Here is a 21,704-nt window from a genome sequence, read left to right on the forward strand (position 1 = left end):
GCCTCCATCATTCTTTAATGGAAGAAGTTTGGAACCACCAAGACTCTTCCTAGTTCTGGCATGCTAGCCAAATTGAGCAATCGGGGGAGAAGGGCCTTGTTCAGGGAGGTGACCAAGATCTTGATGGTCACTCTGACAGAGTCCAAAAAATGGATGTAGCAACTGCTGATAGCCCCTTTAAAGGTAGAACGCAAGATGACTCCTGACTTACAGACATCAACAGAAACTAAATCTGCTAAATAACCCTTTGTGTGTTTTCCCTCCAAAGGCTAAAGATCATGCCAGGATGGGGATAAAGGAAGTCAAGAGCCGACTAAAGCAAAAGGTACCTAGTTCTCTGTGTTCAGCGTTTGGGTTTTGTTCATCTTTATCAATGTTTGTCTTTGGTCCAAATCACCACCTGAAGAACAACTTCACAGAACACAACTGGCACACACACAGACACACACAGACACACACACACACATGCACACACAAATGCGCTGCCACTCAATGGACGACAGAATTCACTCACTGATGTTTTTTCCTCTCCCACACCTGGCTGTCACTCTTCCTTCCGCTGTGTGTTTATCTCTCCAACCTGACTCTCTGTTGACCTCTCACCTCTCCAACCTGATCCCCTTAACTTGACCCTCTCAACTTGACCTTCTGTTGACCTCTCAACTTGACCTCTCATCTTGACACTCTCAACTTGATCCTATGTTGACCTCTCACCTCTCAACTTGACCCTCCAACTTGACCATCTTTACATCTTTACAATTCTGCTCCTTCATCTTGGTCCTCTCCCTCCCTCTCTCACACCCTTTCTCCAAATATGGCCCTATTCTGTTCCTTAAATCCTCTATCTGCCCCTCTAACCCCTATTTGGCCCTCCTTTTATCCTGCTTTGGCCATCCCCTACCCTCGTACCCCTCACCTATGCCCCCCCCCCTCCACTATAGCCCTGTAGGGCCTCTTCCCTCGACCTTCCACTCCCCTTCTCCCTGCATGGGGACCATCACCACCACTACCCCCTCCAGCCACGCCAACCTCCTCCGTATTCTTGTGCCCCTCTCCAGGAGCTGGCAGAGAATGGCTACTCCTCGACAGTGGGCACTGGTGGCACAGGAACGGGCACCGGGGAGGAGGGCACCACAGCCGGGTCGCCCACCTCCACAGACGGAAAGGACGGCAGCGCCCGCACCTGGGACGAACGGCGTCCTATCACTGTGCACTTTGGACAGGTGGGTGAGAGGAACAGGAGGGATAGAAAGGGGGGTGAGTTTGAGAGGTCAATGAGGGTGTGTGTGTGTGTGTGTGTGTGTGTGTGTGTGTGTGTGTGTGTGTGTGTGTGCGTGTGTGTGTGAGAGAGAAGGCGTCCTATACTGTAAGTCTGCAAAACCATAAGCAGCATATAAAACCTCATATCTTCAACTGTCTAATCTCTCCTCACTGACTGTCAATCTGTTGGACTGACTGTTTTAATGCTGCTATATTTAGGAATGACATATATGCTCCTAAAAAAAACACTACTGTCCTATAGTCACAATTGTTTAAAGAAAAGTCTACCCCAGTCTTTCCTATTTACAGTCATCGTTATAACTATAGACATATATATATATATATATATATATATATATATGATTTACACAGTGTGACTGTCCTCCTTTTGCTACTGTGCTGTCAGTTCTATAATTTTATCACAGTCGTTGTTATTGGTTCTCTATCGTTCCATCTCTTTTGTTGCACTCATTCCTTGTCGTTTTTCATGTTTCACACGCTCTATCATGCATGTCACTGAGTCTCCACTCGCTCTGATCCATCCTGTCATCCATGCCACTGAGTCTCCACTCGCTCTAATCCATCCTGTCATCCATGTCACTGAGTCTCCACTGGCTCTAATCCATCCTGTCATCCATGTCACTGAGTCTCCACTGGTTCTGATCCATCCTGTCATCCATGTCACTGAGTCTCCACTGGCTCTAATCCATCCTGTCATCCATGTCACTGAGTCTCCACTGGCTCTAATCCATCCTGTCATCCATGTCTCTGAGTCTCCACTCGCTAAACGTAATAATACCATTGGATCTCATTTCTAAACGTAATAATACTATTGGATCTCATTTCTAAATAATACCATTGGATCTAATTTCTAAACGTAATAATACTATTGGATCTCATTTCTAAACATAATAATACCAACGGATCTCATTTTTAAACAATAATAGCATTGGATCTCAGTTAAACCATTCCACTAGTTAGTGTCTAGCAACCCTAACTAAGCTGGAGTGAAATCAAGCGTAATACTTTACAGTCAACATAAAATAAATAAAAAATCAAATCAATACTTAGTCGACATACTCCAAGACATAAAGTGGTGTTAAAGCTTTAAACAAGGAGAAGGTTAAGAGGTACTCTGGTCTGAAAAGCATCTCAACCACTGTCACCCACGTTGTGTCACCATGACCACAGGGGACTCCAAGACACATCACCGTGACGATGGTGACACCACGCTGACAGAGGACCCCGTTCATTATGTCGCTATGGTAACCCCCCCAGTAGCCCTCATGCCTCTGCCTCCTCCGCTGCTATGAAGAGAGATGGGAGGGAGATAGAGAGAGAGAGAGAACGTCGTTGAGGTTTTGCTCCCAGCACCCTCCATCCATCTCTTCCTCTCATTAGCGCGCTGAATAATTAGGACACACACGTCCTCTCTCTTTCTAATATGCACACACACCTGTCAGGACAACGTTCGTTAAAAGCATTGTCATCCGCAACGAGGATACAGTGTCAGTTAGCTGAGACTTTGTTCAAGGAGGGCCTAGCAACATCTGTTTTTGTGTTGGTGTGGGTACGTGGTATTGAGTGGAGGGGATGTTGTAGTGGTTGTCTGGTGTGGTTGTGTGGTGGGGGTTGTCTGGTGTGGTTGTGTGGTGGGGATTGTCTGGTGTGGTTGTGTGGTGGGGGTTGTCTGATGTGGTTGTGTGGTGGGGGTTGTCTGGTTTGGTTGTGTGGTGGGGTTTGTCTAATGTGGTTGTGTGGTGGGGGTTGTCTAATGTGGTTGTGTGGTGGGGGTTATCTGGTGTGGTTGTGTGGTGGGGGTTGTCTGGTTTGGTTGTGTGGTGGGGGTTGTCTGGTGTGGTTGTGTGGTGGGGGTTGTCTGGTGTGGTTGTGTGGTGGGGGTTGTCTGGTTTGGTTGTGTGGTGGGGGTTGTCTAATGTGGTTGTTTGGTAGGGTTTGTCTAATGTGGTTGTCTGGTGTGGTTGTGTGGTTCGGGTTGTCTGATGTGGTTGTCTGGTGGGGGTTGTCTGGTTTGGTTGTGTGGTGGGGGTTGTCTAATATGGTTGTGTGGTGGGGGTTGTCTGGTGGGGGTTGTCGGATGTGGTTGTGTGGTGGGGGTTGTCTAATGTGGTTGTGTGGTTGGGGTTGTGTGGTGGGGGTTGTCGGATGTGGTTGTGTGGTGGGGGTTGTGTAGTGGTAGTTGTCTGGTGAGGGTTGTGTGGTTTGGTTGTGTGGTGGGGGTTGTCTAATGTGGTTGTGTGGTTGGGGTTGTGTGGTGGGGTTTGTCTGGTTTGGTTGTGTGGTGGTGGTTGTCTAATGTGGTTGTGTGGTTTGGTTGTGTGGTGGGGGTTGTCGGATGTGGTTGTGTGGTGGGGGTTGTGTGGTGGGGGTTGTCTGGTTTGGTTGTGTGGTGGTGGTTGTCTAATGTGGTTGTGTGGTGGGGGTTGTCTAATGTGGTTGTGTGGTTGGGGTTGTGTGGTGGGGGTTGTCGGATGTGGTTGTGTGGTGGGGGTTGTGTAGTGGGAGTTGTCTGATGTGGTTGTGTGGTGAGGGTTGTCTGGTGGGGTTGTCTGGTGGGGGTTGTCTGGTGGGGGTTGTCTGGTTTGGTTGTGTGGTGGGAGTTGTCTAATGTGGTTGTGTGGTGGGGGTTGTCTGGTTTGGTTGTCTGGTGGGGGTTGTGTGGTGGGGGTTGTCTGGTGTGGTTGTGTGGTGGGGGTTGTCTGGTGTGGTTGTGTGGTGGGGGTTGTCTGGTGGGGGTTGTGTGGTGGGGGTTGTCTAATGTGGTTGTGTGGTGGGGGTTGTCTGATTTGGTTGTGTGGTGGGGGTTGTCTAATGTGGTTGTGTGGTGGGGGTTGTCTAATGTGGTTGTGTTGTGGGGGTTGTGTGGTGGGGGTTGTCTGTGGTTGTGTGGTGGGGGTTTTGTGGTGGGGTTGTGTAGTGGGGGTTGTCTGTGGTGTGGCGGGGGTTGTCTGTGGTTGTCTGGTGGGGGTTGTCTGATGTGGTTGTGTGGTGGGGGTTGTCTGATGTGGTTGTATGGTGGGGGTTGTGGGGTTATGTGGGTTGTCTGATGTGGTTGTGTGGTGGGGGTTGTGTGGTGGGGATTGTCTGATGTGGTTGTTTGGTGGGGGTTGTGTTGTGGGGCTTGTGTGATGGGGTTGTCTGATGTGGTTGTGTGGTGGGGGTTATGTGGTGGTGGTTGTGTGTTGGTGGTTGTGTGGTGGGGGTTGTGTGGTGGGGGTTTTGTGGTGGGAGTTGTGTATTGCCAGGCAGGGATGCAGACTAAATAAGGAATATGTGAGATTGGGTCACTCCATCTGAAGATGAAACAAATATGTACATGTAATGTAGTGTGTGTGTGCATGCATATACAGAATGTTTGTGTGTGTACATTATCATATCCCTCCATTGCTATTTATGTGTGTGACCCCTGGGTGTCTCTGGTGCAGCCCCTCCGAGAGCCTCCCCCTCGGCCCCCTCCTCCCAGGCTCCAATGCGGCAACGCGCGGCCCGTGAGTACCTGCTCACTCTACCCCTCTACCTCTAGTCTCTGGCCTTGGCACCTGAGTTTGTGATTTGGAGTTTGTGCTTGTGTGCGTGCGTGCTTATCGACTGGTATACTGTCAGAGTATGCGTCACAGGTATGTTCCATCTATCATGCTGTGCTCTCAGAGGTACAGGGTGACCTTTGAACGACAGGTAGCCTAGCGGTTAGAGCGTTGGGCCATTAACCAAATCCCAGAGCCGGCAAGGTGGAAAAATCAGAGGGGTTGGGTTAAATGTGGAAGACACATTTCAGTTGAAGGCAGTCAGTTGGAAAACTGACTAGGTATCTTCCTTTCCTTAACCTAACGTTGACTGGAGGGACTAATCCACTCCCATTCATTCACCTGATCTTTCTGCTCTGTTTCAGTGTGTATACCTGAGTTTCCTCCTGTGTGTGTGTGTGTGTGTGTGTGTGTGTGTGTGTGTGTGTGTGTGTGTGTGTGACATCTAGTGCACAGCTCTTTAACAGTTACTTAAACTCATGGCTGCTAAGCCACTGTCGTATGTTACACTGGCCTGAGCTATTTCTCTGGCGCTTGTGTAATGCTTCTCTTCACATTTCCCTTCAATCCTATGCCTGGTCCCGAGGACCCACAGGCTTTGGTTCTATCCCAGCGATAATAACCCCCACCACACAACGTCATCGTTCTAAAGATCCTTAAGAAAAGGTGTCATCATTCGTGGTGCAATGATAAAGAAGCTCCCCCTATCGCGTGCACACACACACTCTCTCACACATCACACCACACACACATAACCCCACCCCCCCCCCCCCCATGACCTCCCTCCCTGCTCAGGATTAATTAAGCCTTTCACTTTTTACACCCATCCCTCCCTTTCCTCTCTTCTTCCTCCTCTCACTCCCTACCTCGCTATTGTTTCCCCAGTCTCTATTGTTTCCCAGACTCTGTTTCCCCATCTCTATTGTTTCCCAGACTCTGTTTCCCAGTCTCTATTGTTTCCCAGTCTCTATTGTTTCCCAGTCTCTATTGTTTCCCAGTCTCTATTGTTTCCCAGTCTCTATTGTTTCCCAGTCTCTATTGTTTCCCAGACTCTATCTATAGTTTCCTAGCCTCTATTGTTTCCCAGTCTCTGTTTCCCCGTCTCTATTGTTTCCCAGACTCTGTTTCACAGTCTCTATTGTTTCCCAGCCTCTATTGTTCCCCAGTCTCTATTGTTTCCCAGTCTCTATTGTTTCCCCAGTCTCTATAGTTTCCCAGTCTCTATTGTTTCCCAGTCTCTATTGTTTCCCAGTCTCTATTGTTTCCCACACTCTATCTATTGTTTCCCAGCCTCTATTGTTTCCCTACCTCTATTGTTTCCCACACTCTATCTATTGTTTCCCTCTATTGTTTCCCACTCTATTGCTTCCCAGTCTCTATTGTTTCCCAGTCTCTATTGTTTCCCTGTCTCTATTGTTTCCCAGTCTCTATTGTTTCCCAGTCTCTATTGTTTCCCAGTCTCTATTGTTTCCCAGCCTCTATCTATTGTTTCCCAGCCTCTATTGTTTCCCAGCCTCTATTGTGTCCCAGTCTCTATTGTTTCCCAGTATCTATTGTTTCCCCAGTCTCTATTGTTTCCCCAGTCTCTATTGTTTCCTAGTCTCTATGGTCACCCAGTCTCTATTGTTTCCCAGACTCTATTGTTTCACAGTCTCTAATGTTTCCCAGTCTCTATTGTTTCCCCAGTCTCTATCTATTGTTTCCCAGGCTCTATCTATTGTTTCCCAGCCTCTATTGTTTCCCCAGTCTCTATTGTTTCCCCAGTCTCTATTGTTTCCCAGGCTCTATCTATTGTTTCCCAGGCTCTATCTATTGTTTCCCAGTCTCTATTGTTTCCCCAGTCTCTATTGTTTCCCAGGCTCTATCTATTGTTTCCCAGCCTCTATTGTTTCCCCAGTCTCTATTGTTTCCCCAGTCTCTATTGTTTCCCCAGTCTCTATTGTTTCCCAGTCTCTATTGTTTCCCCAGTCTCTATTGTTTCCCAGTCTATATTGTTTCCCCGCCTCTATTGTTTCCCAGACTCTATTGTTTCCCAGCCTCTATTGTTTCCCAGGCTCTATTGTTTCCCAGTCTCTATTGTTTCCCCAGTCTCTATTTCCCAGTCTCTATAGTTTCCCAGTCTCTATTGTTTCCCTGTCTATATCTACTGTTTCCCAGGCTCTATTGTTTCCCAGTCTCTATTGTTTCCCAGTCTCTATTGTTTCCCCAGTCTCTATTTCTCAGTCTCTATAGTTTCCCAGCCTCTATAGTTTCCCAGTCTCTATTGTTTCCCTGTCTATATCTACTGTTTCCCAGGCTCTAGTGTTTCCCAGTCTCTATTGTTTCCCTGTCTATATCTACTGTTTCCCAGGCTCTATAGTTTCCCAGTCTCTATAGTTTCCCAGACTTTATTGTTTCCCAGACTTTATTGTTTCCCAGTCTCTATTGTTTCCCAGTCTCTATAGTTTCCCAGACTCTATTGTTTCCCAGACTCTATTGTTTCCCAGACTCTATAGTTTCCCAGACTCTATAGTTTCCCAGACTCTATTGTTTCCCAGACTGTATAGTTTCCCAGACTCTATAGTTTCCCAGACTCTATTGTTTCCCAGACTCTATTGTTTCCCAGTCTCTATAGTTTCCCAGTCTCTATAGTTTCCCAGTCTCTATAGTTTCCCAGTCTCTATTGTTTCCCAGACTCTATAGTTTCCCAGACTCTATTTTTTCCCAGTCTCTATAGTTTCCCCAGCTCTAGTGTTTCCTAGACTCTATTGTTTCCCTGTCTATATCTACTGTTTCCCAGGCTCTATTGTTTCCCAGTCTCTATTGTTACCCTGTCTATATCTATTGTTTCCCAGGCTCTATTGTTTCCCAGTCTCTATTGTTTCCCTGTCTATATCTACTGTTTCCCAGGCTCTATTGTTTCCCAGGCTCTATAGTTTCCCAGTCTCTATAGTTTCCCAGTCTCTATAGTTTCCCAGACTTTTTTGTTTCCCAGTCTCTATTGTTTCCCCAGTCTCTATTGTTTCCCAGACTCTATTGTTTCCCAGACTCTATTGTTTCCCAGACTATATTGTTTCCCACACTCAATCTATTGTTTCCCAGACTATATTGTTTCCCCGGCTCTAGTGTTTCCCAGTCTCTATTGTTTCCCAGACTCTATTGTTTCCCAGTCTCTATTGTTACCCCAGTCTCTATTGTTTCCACAGTCTCTATTGTTTCCCAGTCTCTTTTGTTTCCCAGTCTCTATTGTTTCCCAATCTCTATAGTTACCCAGTCTCTATTGTTTCCCAGTCTTTATAGTTTCCCCAGCTCTAGTGTTTCCTAGACTCTATTGTTTCCCTGTCTATATCTACTGTTTCCCATGCTCTATTGTTTCCCAGTCTCTATTGTTTCCCTGTCTATATCTACTGTTTCCCAGGCTCTATTGTTTTCCAGGCTCTATAGTTTCCCAGTCTCTATAGTTTCCCAGTCTCTATAGTTTCCCAGACTTTATTGTTTCCCAGTCTCTATTGTTTCCCAGTCTCTATTGTTTCCCCAGTCTCTATTGTTTCCCAGTCTCTATTGTTTCCCCAGTCTCTATAGTTTCCCAGACTATTGTTTCCCAGACTCTATTGTTTCCCAGACTCTATCTATTGTTTCCCAGATTATATTGTTTCCCACACTCAATCTATTGTTTCCTAGACTATATTGTTTCCCCGGCTCTAGTGTTTTCCAGTCTCTATTGTTTCCCAGACTCTATTGTTTCCCAGTCTCTATTGTTACCCCAGTCTCTATTGTTTCCACAGTCTTTTTTGTTTCCCAGGCTAGGCTCTATTGTTTCCCAGACTCTATTGTTTCCCTGTCTATATCTATTGTTTCCCAGGCTCTATAGTTTCTCACTCTATAGTTTCCCAGACTCTTTTGTTTCCCAGTCTCTATTGTTTCCCAGTCTCTATAGTTTCCCAGACTCTATTGTTTCCCAGTCTTTATAGTTTCCCAGACTATATTGTGTCCCAGTCTCTATAGTTTCCCAGTCTCTTTTGTTTCCCAGTCTCTTTTGTTTCCCAGTCTCTATTGTTTTCCAGTCTCTATAGTTTCCCAGTCTCTTGTTTCCCAGTCTTTATAGTTTCCCAGACTATATTGTGTCCCAGTCTCTATAGTTTCCCAGACTCTATTGTTTCCCAGACTATATTGTTTCCCAGCCTCTATTGTTTCCCAGTCTCTATTGTTTCCCCAGTCTCTATAGTTTCCCAGTCTCTATTGTTTCCCAGTCTTTATAGTTTCCCAGACTATATTGTTTCCCAGTCTCTATAGTTTCCCAGACTCTGTTTCCCAGACTATATTGTTTCCAAGACCCTATCTATTGTTTCCCAGACTCTATTGTTTCCAAGACCCCCCCCCCCCCCCCCCCACACACACACACTAATTAGTCTTGTAGTTCTTTCCTACCTCCTCCCACTGAGTTTGACCCTCTGGGTTAGGGTCAGGGCTGGGGGCAGCTTGGGCAGCTGGAAATACCAGATCACATTTGACCTCTAACCCCTCACTGAACCCCATGACCTCTGACCACACCTGGTCTCTAGCTGTAGGGTTGCTCTGTTATGACACATCCTACACCATCCAAGGTTTAGGGTTCACCACATTTTTTTGCGGAATGTCTTTGGTGTCAGACAGAAGAAGATCACTATATTCTGTGTGGATATGACATTTTACCTATCAACTGATATTCACATACGGGCTAATGTCTAAGCATGTGTATTGACATATCAACATGCATATGGGCTAACATATGTGCACAATATTTTCTGTTTCTGTGTCCGTTAGTGTAACTCGATTGGAATAGTTTGTTTTATTTTTTATATTTCCACAGGCCCGTCCACCTAGGCCTCAGGTGGCCAAGAGACCTCGCAGCAACGTGGGCCTGGAGAGTAGCCCTGAACAGTAAGACCACCAAGCTACACTATACACATCACCATCATCGTCATCACCTAGTTCCTTATAAGCTACACTATACATATCCTCAAATCACCATCATCGTCATCACCTAGTTCCTTATAATCTACACTATACATATCCTCAAATCACCATCATCGTCATCACCTAGTTCCTTATAATCTACACTATACATATCCTCAAATCACCATCATCGTCATCACCTAGTTCCTTATAATCTACACTATACATATCCTCAAATCACCATCATCGTCATCACCTAGTTCCTCATAATCTACACTATACATATCCTCAAATCACCATCATCGTCATCACCTAGTTCCTTATAATCTACACTATACATATCCTCAAATCACCATCATCGTCATCACCTAGTTCCTTATAATCTACACTATACATATCCTCAAATCACCATCATCGTCATCACCTAGTTCCTTATAATCTACACTATACATATCCTCAAATCACCATCATCGTCATCACCTAGTTCCTTATAATCTACACTATACATATCCTCAAATCACCATCATCGTCATCACCTAGTTCCTTATAATCTACACTATACATATCCTCAAATCACCATCATCGTCATCACCTAGTTCCTTATAATCTACACTATACATATCCTCAAATCACCATCATCGTCATCACCTAGTTCCTTATAATCTACACTATACATATCCTCAAATCACCATCATCGTCATCACCTAGTTCCTTATAATCTACACTATACATATCCTCAAATCACCCATCATCTTCATCACCTAGTTCCTTATAATCTACACTATACACATCCTCAAATCACCATCATCGTCATCACCTAGTTCCTTATAATCTACACTATACATATCCTCAAATCACCATCATCGTCATCACCTAGTTCCTCATAATCTACACTATACACATCCTCATCACCCATCATCCTCACCATCATCGTCATCACCTAGTTCCTCATAATCTACACTATACACATCCTCAAATCACCCATCTTCATCATCACCATCTTCATCACCTAGTTCCTCATAATCTACACTATACACATCCTCAAATCACCCATCTTCATCATCACCATCTTCATCACCTAGTTCCTCATAATCTACACTATACACATCCTCAAATCACCCATCTTCATCCTCACCATCATCGTCATCACCTAGTTCCTCATAAGCTACACTTTACACATCCTCAAATCACCATCATCCTCACCATCATCTTCATCACCTAGTCCCTCATAAGCTACACTATACACATCCTCAAATCACCCATCTTCATCATCACCATCTTCATCACCTAGTTCCTAATAAGCTACACTATACACATCCTCAAATCACCCATCTTCATCATCACCATCTTCATCATCTAGTTCCTCATAATCTACACTATACACATCCTCAAATCACCCATCTTCATCATCACCATCTTCATCACCTAGTCCCTCATAATCTACACTATACACATCCTCAAATCACCCATCTTCATCATCACCATCTTCATCACCTAGTTCCTAATAAGCTACACTATACACATCCTCAAATCACCCATCTTCATCATCACCATCTTCATCACCTAGTTCCTCATAATCTACACTATACACATCCTCAAATCACCCATCTTCATCATCACCATCTTCATCACCTAGTCCCTCATAATCTACACTATACACATCCTCAAATCACCCATCTTCATCATCACCATCTTCATCTCCTAGTTCCTAATAAGCTACACTATACACATCCTCATCACCCATCTTCATCATCACCAGCTTCATCACCTAGTTCCTAATAATCTACACTATACACATCCTCAAATCACCCATCTTCATCATCACCATCTTCATCACCTAGTTCCTCATAATCTACACTATACACATCCTCAAATCACCCATCTTCATCATCACCATCTTCATCACCTAGTTCCTCATAATCTACACTATACACATCCTCAAATCACCCATCTTCATCATCACCATCTTCATCACCTAGTTCCTCAATAAGCTACACTATACACATCCTCAAATCACCCATCTTCATCATCACCATCTTCATCACCTAGTTCCTAATAAGCTACACACTTACTGAGGTCTGCAACTACAACAAATTGTTTTAGTTTTCATTTGGACAGGGTTCTCACGCTCCAGTGCTGGATAGATACTGGATGTGCAGGCTTTTGCTCAAGCCCTGCAGAAATCCAAAAAGGAAGAACACAATTAGTTGATTATTTTGGACTGAAGTTGGAGAACCCTGTCCTATACTAATAATGAGGAACTTGCAACTATACCCACTACCATGTTATTGACACATACACAAACACTTCATCTACATACTCACTACCAGAAACGCACATATTAGCCGCAGTATAATGTATGCAGATACATACCATGATATCCCTGGAAACCCTCTATTTATGTTGGTACTCAGCCCCACAGTCCCAGAAGCTTGTATGAAAGCTTCTGAGGGCTAGTGTGGCATGAAGCTAACCATTGGGAGTTAGCCAATTTCACAGTCTCCTGAGGTGTAGAGTAGCATGAAGCTAACCATTGGGAGTTAGCCAATTTCACGGTCGCCTGAGGTGTAGAGTAGCAGGAAGCTAACCATTGGGAGTTAGCCAATTTCATAGTCTCCTGAGGTGTAGAGTAGCATGAAGCTAACCATTGGGAGTTAGCCAATTTCACAGTCTCCTGAGGTGTAGAGTAGCATGAAGCTAACCATTGGGAGTTAGCCAATTTCACAGTCTCCTGAGGTGTAGAGTAGCATGAAGCTAACCATTGGGAGTTAGCCAACTATTCTCAATACATTACACCTCGGGGTTTTCAGTTCATAGTGTGTTTGAACCTTTCTCACAGTTAAGTCACAATCAAATATTCATGGAGTTTTTAGGCTGGACTTGGCCACTAGATTAACAAAGCTGTAACAATCTAAGTGTTTTATTCAAAGGTTGTGGGAATGCTTATTTGGGTTTTTTTATACAATGCGTGGGTCTAATCCTGAATGCTGATTGGTTAAAAGTTAAAAACCACTTGATTGAAGACCCACAGACGACACTCAGACTCGTGTTTGGTGAAGTCTACATAGGTTTGCTGCCCTCTTGTGGCCTATGAAAATAAGTTGTTGGATTGGTCTGTTACCAATGAAGAAAAATATGTCACAGGCCAAGACTAAGATTTCTCTCTTTCAGTCTTTTTCAATCATCTCTCCATTTCTCACACCTTATTGAAAAACAAATAAATCATTCAATCAAATTAAAGTGTTCTGTTCTATATCTTTCAGTCATACATAAATTATTTTTTAAAGATAACCTTTCACACAAAATCATCTGATATACAAAAAATGATTCAATTTTCTTTCTCTTTGTCTGTCTCTCTCTCTCTCTCTCTCTCTCTCTCTCTCTCTCTCTCTCCATCCTCTCTTTCTCTCTCTCTCGCTGCTCTGTGTGGGATATGAGATATCTCTCTCTCTCTCTCTCTCTCTCCATCCTCTCTCTCTCTCTCTCGCTGCTCTGTGTGGGATATGGGATATCTCTTTATCTCTCCTTCCTTTTCTATCACTGTCATTCCCTTTCTTTCTCTCTCTGCCTATGCTTATCTACCTCCCCTAGTGGTGGCCGTCCCACACGTCACTACACAGTCTTTCTGTCCGAGGACTCATCAGGCGACGAGCTGCAGCACGAAGACCACTCCATTGCCAGCTTCCCTGAGAACTTTCTCTTCTCTGCCCCCTTCGAATGGTCACCCCTGTACGCTGCACTCCTACCTATGATAATGCACTCACTTCATTGTGTAGTGCTTCTTTGATTGGCTTATCTCCGTCCGGCTCGATGCATGATTGGGCAGCTGATCCGCAACTCTTCCAATGTTTTTTCTTTGATTGTTTTCTGATTGGCTGAACACGATCTCTTTCTGCTGTCTGCATTATGTTTTGTAGTCCATCTCTCAAATGGTTTTTGGCTCCATTGCCAGCAAACATTAAAATCTGCTGCAATAGTAGCTTATCATGTAGCAAAACAAAGCAGGCCTCAGTCAGGCAAGTGTAGAGACAGCAAGTGTAGCGACAGCAAGTGTAGAGACAGCAAGTGTAGCGACAGCAAGTGTAGCGACAGCAAGTGTAGAGACAGCAAGTGTAGAGACAGCAAGTGTAGAGACAGCAAGTGTAGAGACAGCAAGTGTAGAGACAGCAAGTGTAGAGACAGCAAGTGTAGAGACAGCAAGTGTAGAGACAGCAAGTGTAGAGACAGCAAGTGTAGCGACAGCAAGTGTAGCGACAGCAAGTGTAGCGACAGCAAGTGTAGCGACAGCAAGTGTAGAGACAGCAAGTGTAGCGACAGCAAGTGTAGAGACAGATTGCCGTTCAAGCAGGCAGGAATACAGCATAATCCGTTTGCATCATATGATGTAGGATGTATTTCTGCCTGCTTGAACGGCAGTAAGCTCAGGTACACATGAAAACATGACATGACCCTGAGAATCGATAGAACATCGCTCCGATATGCACAGAAATGATATAACATTCAAAATGGTTGAATCTTTCCTTTAATAATCGTATCTATGTGCTGGGACTGTAACAGTGTAACTGCTCACAGAGGTGGGTAACTCCAGTCCTCGGGGGTCTGATTGGTGTCACACTTTTTCTCCATCCCTAGTAAACACAGCTGATTAATCAAATTGTGTTCTAAACTGAAGATCATGATTGGTGTCACAGTTTTGCCTCCATTAATCAATTAATCAGGCCCCCGAGGACTGGAGTTGCCCACCCCTGTCAACAGTTTACTGTACTGAATGTGACAATATTAATTATGTGCAACTGTGCGTGCAGCCTTGCACACATGCATGTAACTAATTAAATAATTTGTCCTACAGGCCGCCTCCTTACCGCTCCCTGAAAGAGGCGGAGGAGGGGGAGGAGCCCATCAGCGGCCCCTCCTACACAGCCCCGCCCAGCCCAGTGATGGAGAAGTTTGCTGATATCAACCTGCTGGGGAACATGTTCAGCTGCTTGGACGAGCCTGAGGGACAGCAACTCAGCCTGGCCAAGAGCCTGGAGGACCTCCGCACACCCAAAGACCCCCAGGAGCAGCAGAAATTAATCTACCAGGTACCAGAGGACACGTGGGACATGGTGGCTACAGACCTGGATCAAAAATGGATTTCAGGGGTCTGAAACTCCCGGTTTGCGTGCCAAAAACAGCCCACGAGCCGGTTAAAAAAATTGTTAGACTTCTGTGGTCCATTATCTATACTCATGTTACATTATATAGCATTTGATAATACAGGTTATCAGCTGTTTTAGTCTCTTGTTTCTTTCCTCTGTAGCGGATGGACCTGAGTGGCACCCTTCCAGGCCTCAAGCACTCCAACCCCTACAACAAGATGTGGAGCATGCATGGGCAGGATGATATGGCCATGTCCGGCCGGGTGTCTCCGAATTGGGACCGACCCCTGTCCGTGCCCCCCCCTGACCTGGAAGAGCTGCAGCCCCCTAGCCGAGAGAGCTTCGGTCTCGGGGTCCTCGAGCGGCCGGATCTCTTCACCAGCCACAGCCAAGGGGAGTGCATCACCATCCCCCGCCCCCAGGGAAGGAAAACCCCAGAGCCAGGTAAGGTCTTGGGTCCGCCACCAGTGCCCCAGCCCCGGATCAAGCCGGGAGTAGTGGGGGATGGTGGGACCACTACAGCAGGGGGGCAGGAGTTCCGGCAGGCCCTTGGGATGGGGGGTGACCTGATGCTGCAGCCCACCAAGATGGACTTCAATGACGGGGAGGATGTGGACCTGCTCAGCCTCCTGGACCCCCTGAACAACCCGGCCCAGACCACCACCACCCCAGCCTTGGCAGGGGAAGGAGCAGACTCACGGTCCTGTGCCGAACCTCCAACCTCCAGGCCTGTTCTCCCGCCACGTCCCTACCCTCAGAGCCTGCCCCCCTTCCACCAACACATGCCCCTGAACCCCTTCACCCCGCCCCTCGGCTACTCCACCCACAGACACTACTCTCCCACCGTAGCGGGGAATCCCTTCGGCGGCCGTGCCTACGGGCCTCCCGCCTCCACCTATTTCCACGCCTCCCCCCATGGTCACCCTCCTCACCCTCTTTCTACAATGCTGGGGCTCTACAGACTGTCCTCCCCCGTGGGGTCTACCCTCCCTCCTGGTATGGGATCCATGCGGTCTGCCTTCCCCAATCATGGCGGTCCTCCCCCCACCTCCTCAGGCAGCCACCATGCTCTCTCTAACCTGTTGGACTCCCCCTCGGTCCCCACCCCTAGCCTCGCCACTAGGGTACTGCCAAAGCCTCCCAACACTGCAGAGGACTCCAACGAGACTCAGGATCCCTTTGGGGACCTACTGGCCATGGCTAAGCCGGCCGCTGCACCACCTAAAAAGAAGGTGGAGGGCCTTCGGGGGAAGTGGGAGACTTTTGACTAACCCCCCTTTCCTTACTTTCCACGTGTGGGCGTTGTCTTATTCACCTCTTCCCTGCACCAGCTTATGCTGCTGACCAATGAGTAACAGAGTCTGTGTGTCAGGCGACCAATCAAGAGGCTGGGTTCCAAGCTGTCCCCTCTCCCCCGTCTCCCCCTCTGCTAAATGTCGGGGTTCACACCTCACTCTTTCTCTCTCTCCCTCTCTCTCCCCCTCCTCTCTCCGTCTCTCTCTGTCTCTATGTTTCTCTCTCTCTCCGTCTCTCTCTATGTCTCTATGTTTCTCTCTCTCTCTCCCTCTCTCTCCCCCTCCTCTCTCCGTCTCTCTCTCCTCTCTCTCCTCTCTCTCTCCCTCTCTCGCTGTCTCTCTCTCTCTCTCTCTCTCTATCCGTCTCTCTCTGTCTCTCTCTCTCTCTCCCGCTCTCTCTCTCTGTTTCTCTTTCTCTCTCTCCGTTTCTCTCTCTCTCCCTCTCTCTCTATGTCTCCCTCTCTTTCTCTGTCTCTCTCTCTCCCCCTCCTCTCTCCCTCTCTCTCTCCCTCTCTCTCTCCGTCTCTCCCTCTCTCTCTGTCTCCCTCTTTCTATGTCTCCCTCTCTCTCTGTCTCTCGCTCCCCCTCTCTCTGTTTCTATGTTTCTCTCTCTCTCCCCCTCCTCTCTCTCTCCTCTCTCTCTCTCTCCTCTCTCTCTCCTCTCTCTATGTCTCTCTCTCCTCTCCTCCTCCTCTCTCGTCCTTCAGTCTGGAATGGGACTCTCAACCCGGCCATGCTTCTTTCAGTACGCTGTATATGCCAACCATGCACAGCCCATGCTAGCACGCTCTTGCACAGTATCCCTTGGTGTTAGCTGTGTGTGTTCAATGCCTTCACTTAGACGTTAGCTTAGCTCAAACTGGAAGGCGTGTGGCCTCTAAAACACATCTTGACTCTATCCTGGGACCCGGCACCAAAAGGCCATCATGTCTCAGAAACTGTCAGAGCCGTGTCTGTTGCTACGATGGTAATGCTAATCATTAGAGTAGCTAGTAGTTTGTGGATTTCCCTGCTTAGCGGTGTTCTAGTCCGATCTGTGGCACATCACTAACATGCAGTCCGTCCACCCTCAATGTGTTCAGCGGCATCATGTTTGTAGAGGAATCTCGAATGATACATGATTTTGTTTGCCTGGACTAACTAATGGACTGTTGTCATTGACTGAAGCAAATCCACCAGAACATTTTGACTGAACGGGGTTGGTTGTGGACCTTGGTTTACGTTATGCCGGTTACAGCAATCTTTCAGGTGAAACTTTTGCTAATTCATTTGTCAAACTTTAAGATGCCATGATTGTAAATTCCTATGTCGTAGGAGAGGACTATAGAACAACCATGTTGCACCAATCATGTTTGCTATTTAAACTCATCCCATGTATTCCCTAACCCTTTGTTGATTTTGGCCTTATTCTAAGTGTTATCATGTTTTCTGTGTCTGAGGACAGTGATCATCTACTACTGAGTCACTGGCTGCTTGCTCAGTGTGCTGCTACTATGTGTGCAAGAGTGTAAAGTATGTACTGACAAAATGGCTATCGTTGTCAGTTGCGATTGCAACGGATTGCCAGTGCGCTTCCGTTTGGATCCGAAATGACTCAAATCAGGACCTAGACCAAGAACTAAGACGACACTAGTCTGTGACACTATAGGACGTTTGTCCCGACAACTGCTACAAATAAACCCCCACCGCCTTGTGGGTAATCACATTCATGGAGTCATTGGGGCTAACATTTGGGAGAACTCCTACATGCTAATGCTAAAGGCTAACAGTGTGGTGGAAGATACAGTAAGGCTGTGGAGCAAAATCATGTCAAATGATGTCTGTGGAAAATTTAATTGGAACACATCTTGGTCCTTGCTTTGTATGTAGAGGGAACAAAATAGAATGTACAGTGTATGATTGATTAAAGAGATATCAAGTACTGTGTCGGCTAATACTAGAAACATTAAGTCAAGTTTCATCTTTTGGAACTCCTCCTCAGAGTTAGCGCTTTTCTCCTCTCTGGTCACAACAGCTTATGGAGAACGGGACTAATGAGTCTTTCTTAGTCCATCCTGAAATGGTTTGCAAAATATTTCCCCCAGTTTTAGACGATGATTCACCTATACTACAATATGCATTTATAATATGGACCTTTTTAATTGATTTTGTCAAAAAGGTTTGCAAAATACAGCCAAAATACAGACTTTTCTCTGAAGCACGGTGTTAGTGACGTTGATTAGCTAGTCATACATTACTCAAGTTAGCGATAATTAATTCACAAGTGATTAGTGATTAGCTGTCTATTTAACTGGCTATATCTAGACATCCCTAAGTATTAATTGTGTTTATAAGAAACACAATCATTAGTACTGCACTCACCCCTAGTATTCATTGAATAATAATACATGGGATTTATATATCGCTTTTCAAGGAACCCTATGGTTTGTATGCACCTTTCTTAGGGGCTGTGGTAACTTTTGATCGACTACACATTTGAAGTGTGGTTTAAGAATCCGAGCAATGCAAATTAAATCTCACTCTAACACTTGGTCAAGACAGCAGCACAGTATTTATTGAATGAGTGAACATTCAGTGACAACAGTCTTTGCCTTACCGTCAAGGATACTCCATTATGTTTTAATCCATATCTACGTTGGGCAAAAGTCCTTGGTGTGTCTATTTATTGCTGATGTAGATGGTGTCCATACCTCCACATCCCCTCCCTCTCCACATCCCCTCCACATCCCCGTCTACATCCCCTGTATCTTCCCTCCACATCCCCTGTCCACATCCCCTGTATCTTCCCTCCACATCCCCTGTATCTTCCCTCCACATCCCCTGTCCACATCCCCTGTATCTTCCCTCCACATCCCATGTCCACATCCCCTGTATCTTCCCTCCACATCCCCTGTCCACATCACATGTATCTTCCCTCCACATCCCCTGTATCTTCCCTCCACATCCCCTCCCCCTCCACATTCCCTTCCACTTCCCCTGTATCTTCCCTCCACATCCCCTGTCCACATCCCCTGTATCTTCCCTCCACATCCCCTGTATCTTCCCTCCACATCCCTTGTATCTTCCCTCCACATTCCCTTCCACATCCCCTGTATCTTAACTCCACATCCCCTGTCCACATCCCCTGTATCTTCCCTCCACATTCCCTTCCACATCCCCTGTATCTTCCCTCCACATCCCCTGTCCACATCCCCTGTATCTTCCCTTCACATCCCCTGTATCTTCCCTCCACATTCCCTTCCACATCCCCTGTATCTTCCCTCCACATCCCCTGTCCACATCCCCTGTATCTTCCCTCCACATCCCCTGTCCGCATCCCCTGTATCTTGACTTCACATCCCCTGTATCTTCCCTCCACATTCCCTTCCACATTCCCTGTATCTTCCCTCCACATTCCCTTCCACATCCCCTGTATCTTCCCTCCACATCCCCTGGCCACATCCCCTATATCTTCCCTTCACATCCCCTGTATCTTCCCTCCACATTCCCTTCCACATTCCCTGTATCTTCCCTCCACATCCCCTTCCACATCCCCTGTATCTCCCCTCCACAGCCCCTCCATATCCCCTCCACATCTCCTCCATGTCTCCTCCATATCCCCTCCATATCCCCTCCATATCCCCTCCCCTCCACATCCCCTCCATATCCCCTCCCCTCCATATCCCCTCCATATCCCCTCCCCTCCATATCCCCTCCACATCCCCTCCCCTCCATATCCCCTCCACATCCCCTCCCCTCCATATCCCCTCCACATCCCCTGTCCACATCCCCTGTATCTCCCCTCCACATCCCCTCTATATCCCCTCCCCTCCATATCCCCTCCCCTCCATATCCCCTCCATATCCCCTCCCCTCCATATCCCCTGTATCTCCCCTCTATATCCCCTCCATATCCCCTCCCCTCCACATCCCCTCCACATCCCCTCCTATCCCCTCCACAACCCCTCCCTCCACCTCCCCTTCCCTCCACCTCCCCTTCCCTCCACAACCCCTCCCTCCCTCCTCCACCTCCCCTTCCCTCCTCCACCTCCCCTTCCCTCCACCTTCCCTTCCCTCCACATCCCCTTCCCTCCACATCCCCTTCCCTCCACATCCCCTTCCCTCCACATCCCCTCCACCTTCCCTCCACATCCCCTTCCCTCCACATCCCCTTCCCTCCACCTTCCCTTCCCTCCACATCCCCTCCACCTTCCCTCCACCTCCTTTTTAGTTTTTTTCTGTTTGTTTTTCTCGTTTGTATATCTCTCACGATTATAAAGAACACAGTCACACAATCACTGCCTGGCTTCTTTTTATCCCCTTCTTTAGCTAGTAGTTGTACTGATTCTCTTATTTTCTAGCCATGTTTCTGTCTGTCACTCTCATTGGATCTGCAGTGTGATCTGCTTATTGACCACCCTATTCCCTGAAGTCAGACTGGAACTATTGTGTCTTCTGAAGACCCTTAGTAGTGTTTTTTTGGACCTTGTGTGTTAATAAATTGGGTTCTAAGAAAGATCAATTACTTTCTCGGGATGTTTGTTTACAGTGTTTTTGGGGGGCAGATTCTTTTAGCATTGAGACCATTTATATTCAGATCTTATGAGCTGCAACACACAGATATAAAGGTAAGGTATTACCCTCACAAATCAGAACCAGCCATTGTTCCTCAAAGCTGGGCTCAGCTGCACTAGGCTAATGCTAACTAACTCCAAAAGCTCCTATAAATTGAAGGGACACTCGAGCAACTAGAGGTACAGTATCCATCGCCTTATAATTGAAAGGTGCTGACTCAGTTTTCTCAGTGTTTTTATTATAAGAATCTCCTGACATTTTTTTTTAACACATATTTACTGTTCAAATAACAACAAGGTTGTGTTTGTGTAGAATCCTCTATACAGTGCGGTCTTTATTGCATATTTCTGAACTCTTGCTTTCTATGCAAAACCTTGTATGAACAGTATCAACATAAGAAATGTCCAGCGTCACTGAAAGTAGAATGTGAAAACAATGAAAACTAATGCAGATATCGAACAACCCAGCAAAGAACTACTGTCAAATCATTTCTGATAATTTACAACAATAAGAGACAAACGTTTAGATTTTCCTCAGTATATAAAAGAACTAGGATAAAAGTACAGCAGTGTTTTCTCAGTATACAGTTCATATTTGTATCACATTACTTTTCGCTAAAGATTTGATGGAACCCATTCCTCTTATTCTTCAGTTGGGTCTTGCTGTGACTTGATGTTTGCATTAAGAAACAGTGAAGCACTTCACTTTTAAGGAAACATTTTTTTGTACAATACAGTCAAAGTCCAAGTATAACAAGATGTTTGAGAATGTGACAAGAAGATAAAGGCATAGTGACATTTTGCCTTACTTTCGTTGTTTCCAGTCACATACTTACAGTACCCCAGCTTTTGGTGAGAGTGACATCTTCAAATAAGGACAGGTGAATATACTCAGGCTTTAACACAGATATCTGCATCGTCAGTTTGTTTAAACGTCATAAAAAATATTCTAAATCAGAAACATCTATCCTGTTGTTTCATCACTAATCTAGCTGCT

At 46.2% G+C, this 21,704-nt stretch overlaps 1 protein-coding gene across 4 annotated transcripts in view; it reads left to right on the plus strand.

Annotated features, from left to right (window-relative positions):
- LOC139408363 (DENN/MADD domain containing 1A) overlaps window positions 1-18,691 on the plus strand; it is a 160,487-nt gene extending 141,796 nt beyond the window's left edge. Inside the window, exons 18-24 of one of the 4 annotated variants that reach the window (XM_071152147.1) lie at window positions 269-325; window positions 1,059-1,223; window positions 4,707-4,769; window positions 9,634-9,704; window positions 13,311-13,448; window positions 14,569-14,803; window positions 15,022-18,691. In XM_071152147.1, coding sequence (XP_071008248.1) covers window positions 269-325; window positions 1,059-1,223; window positions 4,707-4,769; window positions 9,634-9,704; window positions 13,311-13,448; window positions 14,569-14,803; window positions 15,022-16,131 — 1,839 coding nt within the window. In that variant the 3' untranslated portion in view covers window positions 16,132-18,691. The remainder of the gene's footprint in view (window positions 1-268; window positions 326-1,058; window positions 1,224-4,706; window positions 4,770-9,633; window positions 9,705-13,310; window positions 13,449-14,568; window positions 14,804-15,021) is intronic. The other 3 variants (XM_071152149.1, XM_071152148.1, XM_071152151.1) reach the window with 3 other exon arrangements.
- Window positions 18,692-21,704: the final 3,013 nt, after the last annotated feature.

Source organism: Oncorhynchus clarkii, chromosome 5, assembly GCF_045791955.1.
Source record: "Oncorhynchus clarkii lewisi isolate Uvic-CL-2024 chromosome 5, UVic_Ocla_1.0, whole genome shotgun sequence".
NCBI classification, from domain to species: domain Eukaryota; kingdom Metazoa; phylum Chordata; class Actinopteri; order Salmoniformes; family Salmonidae; genus Oncorhynchus; species Oncorhynchus clarkii.